Source organism: Nelumbo nucifera, chromosome 1 (assembly GCF_055504915.1).
Source record: "Nelumbo nucifera cultivar China Antique chromosome 1, China Antique-T2T, whole genome shotgun sequence".
In the NCBI taxonomy this organism is placed as follows: domain Eukaryota; kingdom Viridiplantae; phylum Streptophyta; class Magnoliopsida; order Proteales; family Nelumbonaceae; genus Nelumbo; species Nelumbo nucifera.
In genome coordinates, this window is record NC_142649.1 from 211,966,398 (window position 1) to 211,979,216 (window position 12,819).

The window sequence follows — 12,819 nt, forward strand, 5'->3', positions numbered from 1 at the left end:
GCTCAGTCAGCCCAGCCACGTTGGCAAAGCTCGGCCAGCTCCGCAACACACACTCATTCCGCAGCCTAGGCCGGGCTACACTATTACTGTGGCCCCTCATCTTATCCCCTCAGCCACGTCAGCTATCCGTGGCGCAGATAAGCGTAGCTACGAATAAAGAGGAGTAAGGAAGACAACTCCACCAGGGATTAGGACTCTATCCCGAATACCTCGGCGGCTTACCTCATCCCGACAACCCCGGGAGCCCAATCTGACTAGGACACGGGTCTACAACTATAAGAAGGTATTCCATGCTCAAGGTAAGGGATTCCAACTTTTGACACCCATACTATTATTTTGCTCGGACCATCATCCTTATAGCTCGGCCCAGCCATCCATCACCTCCTACTGACTTGAGTGTCGGAGTACCTACCTAGGGATAACTCCTCGAGCCTCTGACTTCTTTCTTGATCACAGGTCTTGAAGCGCGGCCTCATCCATGTAGCTCGGCATCGCCCTGCTAGCAAAGACTATCTGGTTGCTCTCCTCATTTCGTGCACCATCTCGAATTGAGCATCATCACAATACAATACAAATAAGTACTATAAATTATTTAAAAATAGACCCCACTCAAATAAATACTTATTCGACCAATCATTTATTTCCCAAACATATCTTTAGAAGGAACCGTTCCAAACATATCTTTAGAAGGAACCGTCCCAAACATATCTTTAGATATTATTATTCAGTGACCTATTGCTGGATCATAGGTAGGAATAAACATGTAAATACAAACTGCATATGCTTTGCTACTTTATCATATAATACTCGAAAAACTTTCCTTTAGAATTGAAATTAAGATTCAGTTTGAAAGAAGTATAAATGCAAATATATAGAGGGCAAAATCTTGGAGTTGATGTGGCAATTCCAAGGACTTTAGTAAGGAAATAATGGATACTTCAAAAATTGCAATGATTGGGGGTAAGGGAGCAAGGATAGGCCATATGACGTGGCTATTTTTATTTTAATAATACTAATAGATGCTAAAAATATCTACCTTTAGACTTGAAATTGTTGATAATTCATACTTTTATAGAGGGTTCAAGGACTGGATTGCAGTCCAAAAATAAATTAAAAGACGTGAACTTTTGGACTCAACTCTAGCCTAAATTTATACACAAACATATTTATATAGTTTCCTAAAAAATATAATTATATAATATTTATACATAAAAAATATGAAAAAAGAAATTGATCTGATTAGGTTCAGGCTAACTCGACTCAAGTTGCTCCCCTAGATTCAGCAATGGATCCAGGTAATGGATAACCGCAGACCCTAATGCGTCCTTTGTGCATGAATATCGTTATGGCAAAAGGTTGTTATTTTCTTGTAACAACTGACAAAGAAATTTGAACAAAAAATGAAGCCCTGTCGAAGTTGGGAATCCAATTCTAAATTTCTTATTCACCTTTTACTTTAAGTTGCCTTAATCTGACATAGCTCACCCTTAGTTTTTTTTTTTTTTTTTTCACCAAATTGCCATGTGAATAGATTTGGAAACAAGGATTCCAGGCCCACCCATAGAAAGTAGAAACAACATTTTACCGGAATTTGGAGGTGCTATGATTTTGACATTCAATCCACGAAATTCACAAATAAGTGTCAATGATTAGATGAACCTGAGATAAAATTATGCACATCAGGCTGGGTTATCTATCACGAGTAAATATGCCAGTATTTACTGTAAACCCATTTAGATTTTAGACCCTTTTATATTGATGTGCATGATTTTGCTTATACTTGGTTTCATGGGTGTTTATTAAAAAAATATCATTATATGTTTCATCAACCGAACCAACCGATTTAATTAACCGAATTTTTTATTCGGTTTCAATCAGTTTTTCGATTTTTCTTTCTCACCAACCCCGAGAGAGAATGCAATTCATCCTTATCCTGTCTTTTGTTCTTCCTTCCTTTATTTTAATTTTTTGTTTACCGTTTTAATTACAAATTTACAAGTGCATCAAGCATCACACATCTAGAGTATTGTATCAATTTAGGTGAATCCCCGTCCATCATTCAATGTGGGACCCAAATGGTTTTAAGAGAATCCTAGAACCATTCAACCAATAGGGTATTGGTAAAAGATAAGCGTGTAAATAATATTGAATTATTTGTCCAATTCTATACATCATATGTTAATTAATAAAATTACTCAATAAAAAATTAAAAAAGTATTCACCGACATGAATAAAGTTCAAGTCACAAAAAAAAAAAAGAATAAAGTGCAAGTCGAACACCACTACCCCATACCTACATGGAGAAATTATTGAATCTTAGAGTACGATCTCAGGGAAATTTATGTGAAAAATATAAAGCAACCAACTTTGAATGGAATTGAAAATAAGAAAATTACAAAAAAAAAAAGGTTAACCTTTCAACCTTTAGGCTTCATTGGGGAAGAATGTAAATACAAATATAAACGGTATATAAAATTCTGTACTGAACATATTTAATTTGTATTCGCACTCTTCCCAAACGGAGCCATAGGTGTTGTTTGGTTTGATACAAAAAATTGAAGGAGAGTTTTTCAAGGAATTTTCTGTTGAAACCAAATTGATTCCTAAATAAAAATATAAAAAATGTGTTCTTGGTTGTACATCTGTTTTTTGTTTATAAATTAAAACAAAAAAAAAACTTTTTTGTGCCAAACATCGTGTTTGAGAGATCATTATTTTTGTTTTAGAAACCATTATTTTTATGGTTCTAAAATATGGATTTTTTATAACAAAATCAACTTGTTGTTCCTTCTCATAATAAGAACATAATATAAGAACACTTATCAAGTTTTTTATGATGTGAAAATTTTAAAATAAATGAAAACAAAACCATTCATCTTGTAGAATACCCCCCCCCCCCCCTATTACGAGAAAAATTAAAAACAAAAAAAAACAAAAATTCAGCTTTTTGTTATTTCCCCAACAAAATATAGATAAAATATTTCAATTGCTAAAATATATACTATTAAAAATATTATAACTGTTAAAACCCAAAATTCCAGTTATTTTGAGATATTATAAAAAATATCCATTAAAATTTGTTCTAAAGTTTGCCCAAATCAAACATAGGCTGGATATTTTGGTTAGTTAAATATAAATTCCATTTTCTTATTGGTTTTAAAGTAATAATTAAGAACATGCTTGGATTTGGGAGAAACAAGTTTTGCAATTTTCCTGCATTCACGCCGTGTGCTATGAAGAACGATGCCAAGGCATGTGAAGGCGATGCGCCGCACGTGCTGCATTATTCTACTGAGTCTCAGTGGATCCGTGTGGGGTTCACGCGGTTCGGAATCCTGGAGGGCGGATTCACCAAACAAAAAGTCGTTTTTACACATGCCAGCACGAAACCTCATCCCTCTGCCACGTGGCAAGGGTCCGAAAACTACTCGCCAGATATACCTCCTTAAACTTCCCCCCCTGTATTTGCATTAAATTACAGAATAGCTCTCCGGGCCGCTAAATCCAACTTTAAGCCGTAGTCCTCCATAGACCGCGTCAAGTCCTGCAAAAAAGGCAACGAAATTTTCAAAAACAACTCATTCTTCATTCTGTCCTTTTTTCCCAGACGTCAATAACATCGTGCCGTCAGCCGTTGCTACTTGCTACTTTACCTACTTAGTACGTTGGGTTTGGATATTTGAGTCATTTTTTCGAAAGGTCATGAATACTTTCGACAATAAACTGGTTAATAGACTTCCTATTTACTGCAAACGCGGCGCTAGGGGTGTCCACGTGGTACCGGTTTTTCCATATCATCAAACTGAAACTGAATGGGTACCACCGGTTAATTAGTCGGCTCGTTTCGGTTTTTGATCAGTTTGATTTTTCGATTTTTCAGTTTTTTATATTTATAATATATATTATATAAATATATGTATAATATTATAAATATTTTAAAAATATATAATATATAATATATTTATAAATAGATCATTATAAATATAATATAAGTACATATTTATATATAATGAATATATATTTATATATAATACATAGAAAATATGTGACATATATTAAAAATATAATATATATATATATATATATATATATCGGTCGATTCGGTTAACCATCGGTTTTTCTGTAAGTTAATTGAAAACCGAACGGTCTTTTGGTTTTTCAAAAATTCCGAACCAAAACCGAACCAACCGGTTTGGTTAGCTGCATTTTGCAATTCGGTTTCTCGATTCAGTTCAGTTGTTTGGTTTTTCATGGACACCCCTAGCAATGGGTAGGGTAGCCATGCAAATTCGTTAATGATAGCACCAAATCTCTTATTATTCTTATTTTACGTCAATAAGTTATTTTATCTTTTATATTATTTATTGAAATAAAATAAGTTTTATTAATTTTTTTGTTCATCCAAACAATTATTGCATATATTAACAATTACAACTAAAAATTAAAAATTAGTATTTTATAACTAAATGAAATAAATAATCTAGCAAATTCAAATTTACATTAAATGATGATTTTAATTCCAAGAAATTTATACAAATAAAATATTAATAATAGAATAATTATCTTAATACTTAAATTTTATAAATTTGTGCATGATATATATCTTACAATTTTTATGTTATTAAATAATATTTTAATCTATATTAAATAACATTATATTTTGCATTTACAAAAAAAAATAAAAAAAAATGTTTACAAAATATTCAAGAATATAATATTAAATTGAATCTATCAAATCCACTAATTTATATTTACATTTTTAGTTTCAAAAAATTTATAGAAATTCAAATTTTAATAATGAAATAGTTATTTTAGTAATTAAAAATTATGAATTTGCATATGATATATATCTTAGAAAATTTAAACAGATTTGATATATTTTGAGTAAAAATTGTATATGATATTTTAATTTATATTTGATAATTTTAATACTTGATTAGCCTTTTTGTTAATGTTAAAAAGTAAAAATAATAAAATATAAAATAATTGATATAATAATTAGGATAAATATAATAGATTCATACATATGTCTTAGATTCTTAATTAATATATTGTTTGATATTTATGCACCCTGATAAATTTCAGGTATCAGATACCCTAAATTTCAAACCCAAACCCGTCCCAATAAGATTTTAATCTAACATCCCAGACCCTATAAAATTTTAATAAACGGATCCTACTAAAATCGAAACAAGTCGAATATACTTATCAGTTACCACTGAAATGTCCTAAATGTCCTCGTTCAAAAGCTGGCTTAGGTTCACATAAGTTCGACTGTCTATCATAAATCAGGGGTCGCTTTCTTTGGTTAGGGGAGGAGGAGAGGTTTTGACTTGAACAAATCGGGTTGTTATGTGAAAGGAGGCTCGAATTCGCGTAAAACTGGAGGGCGTCTCCCGTCGCTACGAGAGATTGAGAGATAATCGAGATTAAAAGCAATTTGATATTGAGAGATAATTAATGTGGGCCCAACTGGGTTGTGGACTTTGAGAAAAAAACGTGAATGCATGGCCCATGGGGCTGGCTGGGGCCTGGCTTGAACTTTCAACGAACCAAGTGTGGTTCGTACAGCAAGACGACAGCACACAATTAGCAAAGCCACATCAGCAAAATTCATTATCGCAAGTCGCCACGCGTCATGGCCCTCCACTCGATTATCCTACCCCCCATTTAAAGCCGAAATCCCGGCTTTTCCTACTCCCCTTCGATCCAGCGAATGTAATGTAAAGAGACTGCTAATAAAAGGAGGAAATATTTTAGAAAATTTCCTTCTTGTCCGAAAGATCTCTGCTACTCGATGTCGAAGGCAGGAACTCTACAAACAGCTTCCAAGATCTGAGATTTTTCCCTGTGTTGTGTTAGGGTTTTGTTGGGTGGGGTAGTTGACGATCTTCGAGGAAGATTTTGTCTGGTTGTTTAATTGTTTTGTTGATGGTTTTAGTTTAGCTTAGACGAGTTCTAAATACTAAATGTCTGTTTTCAATTAATAATAGAGGATTAGAAAAGAAGCTTTCGGAATGACGTGTTTAAGTATTTGAAGTTGGACTTTTGTGAAGGACTTGGTCTCTCCGTAGTTTTTTTGTCGCCATTAATTCTTCAGACGGATGGGGTACATCGTTTAATCCATTTTGAAGGTGTCAGACCTACCCTCCAAAGCTTTGAAGGATCGGGCGGCATCTCATTATCATAAGAGGTAATGCTTTAGAACCCTAATTCTTATTGTGTTGGGTTGGATATAATCTCTACTGGCTTATCGGGTAGAGATTTCAGGTAAATCGGCTATCTGAAAAGATTTAACATTTCAGCTGAATTGTCTACCTTTTTGTTTGAAGCATTCAATAAGTCGAAATCGATAGTTTTGATTCTTATAAGATTTGAACTTTAAAGCTATGTAGTTTTGTTGGATTTTTTATTCTTTTGGCTTCCTGTGAGTTTTAATTTGAGTCGTATGAACTGCTTTCTGCAGAGTTTGCTTTCTCTCTCTCTTTTTTTTTTTTTTTTTCTTTTTTTTGAAGATTTGTAGTTTTCCTTTAAAGTATTCATCTGAACGATTTGAAACAGGTGTTTTGAGGATACACAAGTTTTGAACTGCTTTGAACTTTTTATCTGGTTTCTGCAACGAAAGGGCTGTTTACTGTTGTTTCCTATTTTCGTTGGTGAAATTTCAGGATTTGGTGGACAAGTATCTAGTAGTGTGTCGATATGGCGTCAAAATCATTCAAAGCAAGCCGATCAAACTTATCGCAATCGTCTGACGATTTTGATGCACGGCAAGGTAGGCGTCCATTTACTCCGGTTGTGACCTTTGGCAGGAGAACTTCTTCCGGTCGGTATGTGAGCTACTCTAGGGAGGATCTTGATAGTGAACTTGGCAGTGGTGAATACACGAACTATACGGTGCACATACCACCAACTCCCGATAACCAGCCCATGGAGATCTCCATGGATCCATCTATCTCACAAAAGGTTGAAGAGCAATATGTGTCAAATTCTATTTTTACTGGTGGTTTCAACACTGTTACTCGAGCTCATCTTATGGACAAAGTGATTGATTCTGAAGCAAGTCATCCTCAGATGGCTGGTGCCAAGGGTTCTTCCTGCGCTATACCAGGTTGTGATGGAAAGGTAATGAGTGATGAGCGTGGAGTGGATATCCTTCCCTGTGAATGTGATTTCAAGATCTGTAGAGATTGCTATATTGATGCTGTTAAGATGGGTGGTGGAATATGCCCTGGCTGTAAGGATCCCTACAAGGAAACCAATTTGGATGAGATAGCCATGGATAACGGAGGTTCAATTCCACAGCTGCCGCCACCACCTGGGATGTCAAGGATGGAGAGGAGGTTGTCTTTGATGAAATCAACTAAGTCAGTGTTGATGAGAAGCCAGACAACAGACTTCGATCACAACAGGTGGCTGTTTGAAACTAAGGGAACCTATGGATATGGAAATGCCATATGGCCACAGGATGGAGGTTTTGGGAATGAGAAAGATGATGAGGTTGCTCAGCCTTCTGAGCTGATGAACAAACCATGGAGGCCTCTTACTCGCAAATTGAAAATTCCTGCTGCCATTCTCAGTCCCTATAGGTAGTTACTCTTTCCAGATCCTTTCCTGTTACTGCACTAGGACAAGTTCTTTTCTATTATTGTTTCTTTGTATGTTTTCTTTTTTTTCTTTCTTTTTTTTTTCTTTCTTTTTTTTTTGAATGACGATATACAATAAAGACTTGCATCATTGCATAGTACCTGAATCAAATAATATTTTCGTAAAATCCTGGGTGGCAAGTGTGAGAGCGTGGGTTTGAGTCAGAGTGCAGCCACTTTGTGGAAAACAAATGCCAAAGGTCAGGACCATATACAGTTCTACCTCTCTCAAGACCCCAGATTGCTGGAACCAACATTGGACAATTGCTAATACCTTCAAGTTTGGGAGTCTCCACTGTTTCTTTCTATCCTATTGTTTACCTGATTGGCTGGTAGTTCTTGGTGAAAAAGAAGTAGAAATGGAGAATCTGGTTGCATTCGCAGGCTGGACATCATTGCATCTCCACTGTTCTATAAATCAATTGGTGGTTCAAATTAACCAGTTGCCAATTTTCTCTCAAATTTGCTGTATAAGAAAAGTTGCTCATCACCTTGATGAGTACCTTGCCCATATAGGACAATTGGCTCCATTTGTTATGATTGCAAGACTGTATTTCCAAAATCTCGGTGTTCTCTCTACTTCTTCCATGTGCAGGTTCAATGAAAAAATCTTGAGATACTGTCTTGATTATCATCTGAGGAGAACAGGGTGTAATCTGTGTTGAAGAAACTTCAATGGCATTTTTTTCTCTCAAAAAATCCTTTGGTTCTACGAAATATCAATTGCATATTTACTATTTCATGTTGCCATGTCAATGAGTCCTACTTGTCTTTTACGGCTTTATAACCCATATTAGGTAAAGTAGGATAAAGTGTATTAATGATTGGTTGAAAAGGATAAAATGTGGTACAGCATATCTTTGGAGGTCATTGCACACCTTGAACTTTTTCCACCCAATATACTTCACATTGTTAGAAAGGAGATTTTTCTTTTTTTCACATACTAATAAAATTTAAAAATTAACCATTAAAAAAAACTAGAAGATTTGAAGTGGGTTTCTGTGGTTGAATAGTTGCACAAGGACCATTTGGTTTTGCATTCTATTGATATAATTTTTTATGCTAATATGGCCCTGCACCTTCAGGTAGAATTGAATGAACTAATCTATACAGAATAATTTAGCTTAATAAATTTCTTATTCATGGCTTCATGCCACCCAGACCCAGCACAATTATGCAGTATGGCAGTATGGCCATTTTTTTCCTGTCCTATGTTAATCATGCTGATGCATCATACATTGTTTCTTTGGTCACAGGCTCCTAATTTTTGTTCGGATGGCTGCCCTTGGCCTGTTTCTTGCATGGAGGATTAGGCATCCAAACAGTGAAGCAATCTGGCTATGGGGGATGTCTGTTGTCTGTGAGATTTGGTTTGCCTTTTCCTGGCTGCTTGATCAGCTACCCAAGTTCTTCCCTGTTAACCGATCTACTGACCTTGCTATACTCAAAGATAAGTTTGAAACACCAAGCCCTAACAACCCCACTGGAATATCTGATCTCCCAGGTACAGATGTCTTTGTTTCTACTGCTGATCCAGAGAAAGAACCACCTCTTGTCACTGCAAACACTATTCTTTCTATTCTTGCTGCTGATTACCCTGTTGAAAAGCTAGCTTGCTATGTTTCTGATGATGGTGGTGCCCTTCTGACCTTTGAGGCCATGGCTGAAGCTGCAAGTTTTGCCAACTTGTGGGTCCCATTCTGCCGGAAGCATAATATTGAACCTAGAAACCCAGAGTCTTATTTCAATCAGAAAAGAGATCCTTACAAAAACAAGGTACGCTCAGATTTTGTCAAGGACCGTAGACGGGTAAAGCGTGAGTATGATGAGTTCAAAGTCCGGATCAATGGCTTGCCAGATGCTATCAGACGCCGTTCTGATGCCTATCATGCTAGAGAGGAGATTAAAGCCATGAAGCTCCAGAGACAGAATGCAGGTGATGAACCTGTAGAAAGTGTGAAGATTCCAAAAGCTACTTGGATGGCCGATGGAACTCACTGGCCTGGCACTTGGTTGGTTCCAGCATCTGAGCACTCCAAGGGTGATCACGCTGGAATCATACAGGTAACTATATTCTTAAATCAACCTTTTACCTTTTTGCTTAGAGATGAGATCAAGCAGATAGTTAAGATTGGTTGAATGTAATGATTTTTGGAATTTACCTTCTTATTCTTATTGTTTTCCTTTTTCTTTATTTTATTTTTTGAAACAGGAGAACAAGTTAAAATGGAACTAAACATGATTTTATCAACTGCAGGTAATGTTGAAACCTCCCAGTGATGAACCATTAAAGGGCACTACTGCTGATGATACTAAGCTCCTTGACTTCACTGATGTTGACATCCGTCTCCCCTTATTTGTCTATGTTTCCCGTGAGAAACGTCCTGGCTATGATCACAATAAGAAGGCTGGGGCCATGAATGCCCTTGTTCGAGCCTCTGCCATTATGTCCAATGGCCCCTTCATTCTCAATCTTGACTGTGACCATTACATCTACAATTCCCAGGCAATGAGGGAAGGTATGTGCTTCATGATGGACCGTGGTGGTGACCGAATTTGTTATGTCCAGTTCCCCCAGAGATTCGAGGGTATTGACCCCTCAGATCGTTATGCCAACAACAACACTGTCTTTTTTGATGTCAACATGCGAGCACTTGATGGTCTTCAGGGTCCTGTGTATGTTGGAACTGGATGCCTCTTTCGCAGGATAGCCCTCTACGGTTTTGACCCTCCCCGATCAAAAGAACACCCTGGTTGCTGCAGTTGCTGTTTTGCTCGTCGCAAGCGAGTGGTTTCCTCTATCCCTGAAGAACACCAGGCCCTTAGAATGGGAGACGATGATGATGACATGAACATGTCTTTCTTCCCTAAGAAGTTTGGCAATTCAAATTTCCTTATTGATTCAATCCCTGTTGCAGAGTACCAGGGCCGTCCCCTTGCTGATCATCCAGCAGTAAAGTATGGACGCAAACCAGGTGCTCTCACCATTCCCCGTGAACTTCTTGATGCATCAACAGTTGCAGAGGCCATTAGTGTAATCTCCTGTTGGTATGAGGATAAGACTGAGTGGGGCCAGCGTGTTGGATGGATTTATGGATCTGTGACAGAAGATGTGGTCACAGGGTATAGGATGCACAATAGAGGATGGAAATCTGTTTATTGTGTCACCAAGCGTGATGCCTTCCGTGGGACTGCTCCTATTAATCTTACTGATAGACTACACCAGGTGCTTCGTTGGGCTACTGGCTCTGTTGAGATCTTCTTCTCTCGCAACAATGCCATCTTTGCCAGCTCAAAGATGAAGTTCTTGCAGCGGATTGCATACCTTAATGTCGGAATTTATCCATTTACCTCCATCTTCCTCATTGTGTACTGCTTCCTCCCAGCACTCTCTCTCTTCTCTGGCCAGTTCATTGTCCAGAGCCTTAATGTTACCTTCCTTGTCTATCTCCTCCTCATCACTTTGACCCTCTGTATGCTGGCCATCCTTGAAATCCGGTGGTCAGGTATTGAGCTAGAAGAGTGGTGGCGGAATGAACAGTTTTGGTTGATAGGAGGCACAAGTGCTCATCTTGCTGCTGTGCTTCAAGGGTTATTGAAAGTCATTGCAGGGATAGAGATCTCCTTCACTCTAACATCCAAGTCAGCCGGGGAGGATGAGGATGACGAGTTTGCTGACTTATACATTGTTAAGTGGACATCCTTGATGATTCCGCCGATCACTATAATGATGACCAACTTGATTGCAATTGCAGTTGGGGTAAGCCGGACCATATACAGTACTTTACCGCAGTGGAGCCGTCTTCTAGGTGGAGTATTCTTCAGCTTCTGGGTCCTGGTACATCTCTACCCCTTTGCCAAAGGGTTGATGGGAAGAAGAGGAAGGACACCCACCATTGTGTTTGTCTGGTCAGGCCTGATTGCCATCACCATCTCCCTCCTCTGGGTGGCAATCAATCCCCCGTCTAATAGTACTGAGATCGGAGGTTCGTTCCAGTTCCCATAACGGATCATTCATTTTTAAGTTTAATCCAGCTTCAATCTTTTTTTATCGAATTCTTTTCCCCGGATGTAAATCATGGTGACTGTACTAGGGGTCCTTGTATCTTCACAAGTGATCTCCAGTTTCAATTTTTAGGGGTGACCGGGGTGGCTGTGGCTTTTGAGGGAATGCAGATTTTTTTTCCGCTTTATTTCTCTCACATGTATCCAAATTCTTACCGTTGATAGAGGGAGGGATTACATGTGTCTATTTTCATTCGTTTGTAATTCTATAGAATCTAAAGTTAAACTAAACTGAATACTCCATCAAATTCATCATAAACTAGCTTATGGAGTATTACTTCACTGTTCCTGTTATTTTCTAGCCTCTCCCTCATCCTTCCTTTAAATTGGTATACTCTTGTATTAGTTTTCAATCCCTCTTTTAGTTTTGACTTTTGAGCTCTTATTTTCAAGATAGGTGTAAAATTAACCATGGATCATTGAGAAAACTAATAACAGTGGTACAGCTAGGTTTGCACTATTTGTTTTTCATGGATACAGAGATCAAACAACCTTCGTAACGTATGAAAAATTGAGATGGATTCATAGAGATAATAAGGCCCTATAACATGTCATCTATCCTATGATAGGATATCATTAGCCACCATTCAATGGGCTCTTGAAGATTCATTGGGATAAACGAAAATTTGGTTATGATGGATTCATAGTCTCCCAGTGTACTAGTGGCCTTGATAGCTTTGGGCTCCTTGTGGCTTCTTCCCATGATAATTGTTTGGTTTGTCACCGTGCATTGGTATTTCTTGTGTGGAGGCTGATTATTGATCTCCCCCACTCAAACTCATAGTACGTGGGTTGAATGGCTTTAGGCCTTCTTCATCAGGTGTCTTTAGATCAACAAGTTGCTCAGCTATGGCCATGGCTGTGGCAAGGTCTTTCACACTGTGCCGTTGAAGTTCAAGCTCAGCCCAGGGCTTGAGACCGTCTATGTTTACTTGCTTTGAAATTTGACATTTGAAAGTGCAATAATTACATTAAGAGTTATATTGGTATTGGTGAACTTTTCTTTCTAATACAGAGAATATTGTTCTGAATTCTGAAAATTAACAAATATCCATTTTGACCCTATATATGAGAGTTTTTGTTTGTCTTTTTTGGGGATATCATTGAA

General features: G+C 37.3%; 1 protein-coding gene across 2 annotated transcripts; it reads left to right on the top strand.

The window, feature by feature from the left end:
- Positions 1–5,698: 5,698 nt before the first annotated feature.
- LOC104604803 (cellulose synthase-like protein D3) lies at positions 5,699–12,056 on the top strand. Of its 2 annotated transcripts, none has more exons than XM_010269348.2 (4): positions 5,699–6,193; positions 6,669–7,589; positions 8,903–9,710; positions 9,904–12,056. In XM_010269348.2, the coding sequence occupies exons 2-4, from the start codon at positions 6,703–6,705 to the stop codon at positions 11,650–11,652; spliced, it is 3,444 nt and encodes a 1,147-aa protein (XP_010267650.1). In that variant the 5' UTR covers positions 5,699–6,193; positions 6,669–6,702; the 3' UTR covers positions 11,653–12,056. The 2 variants fall into 2 exon arrangements, with proteins under 2 accessions (XP_010267650.1, XP_010267651.1); XM_010269349.3 differs by having other exon boundaries at positions 6,146–6,270.
- The last annotated feature ends 763 nt before the right edge of the window (positions 12,057–12,819 follow it).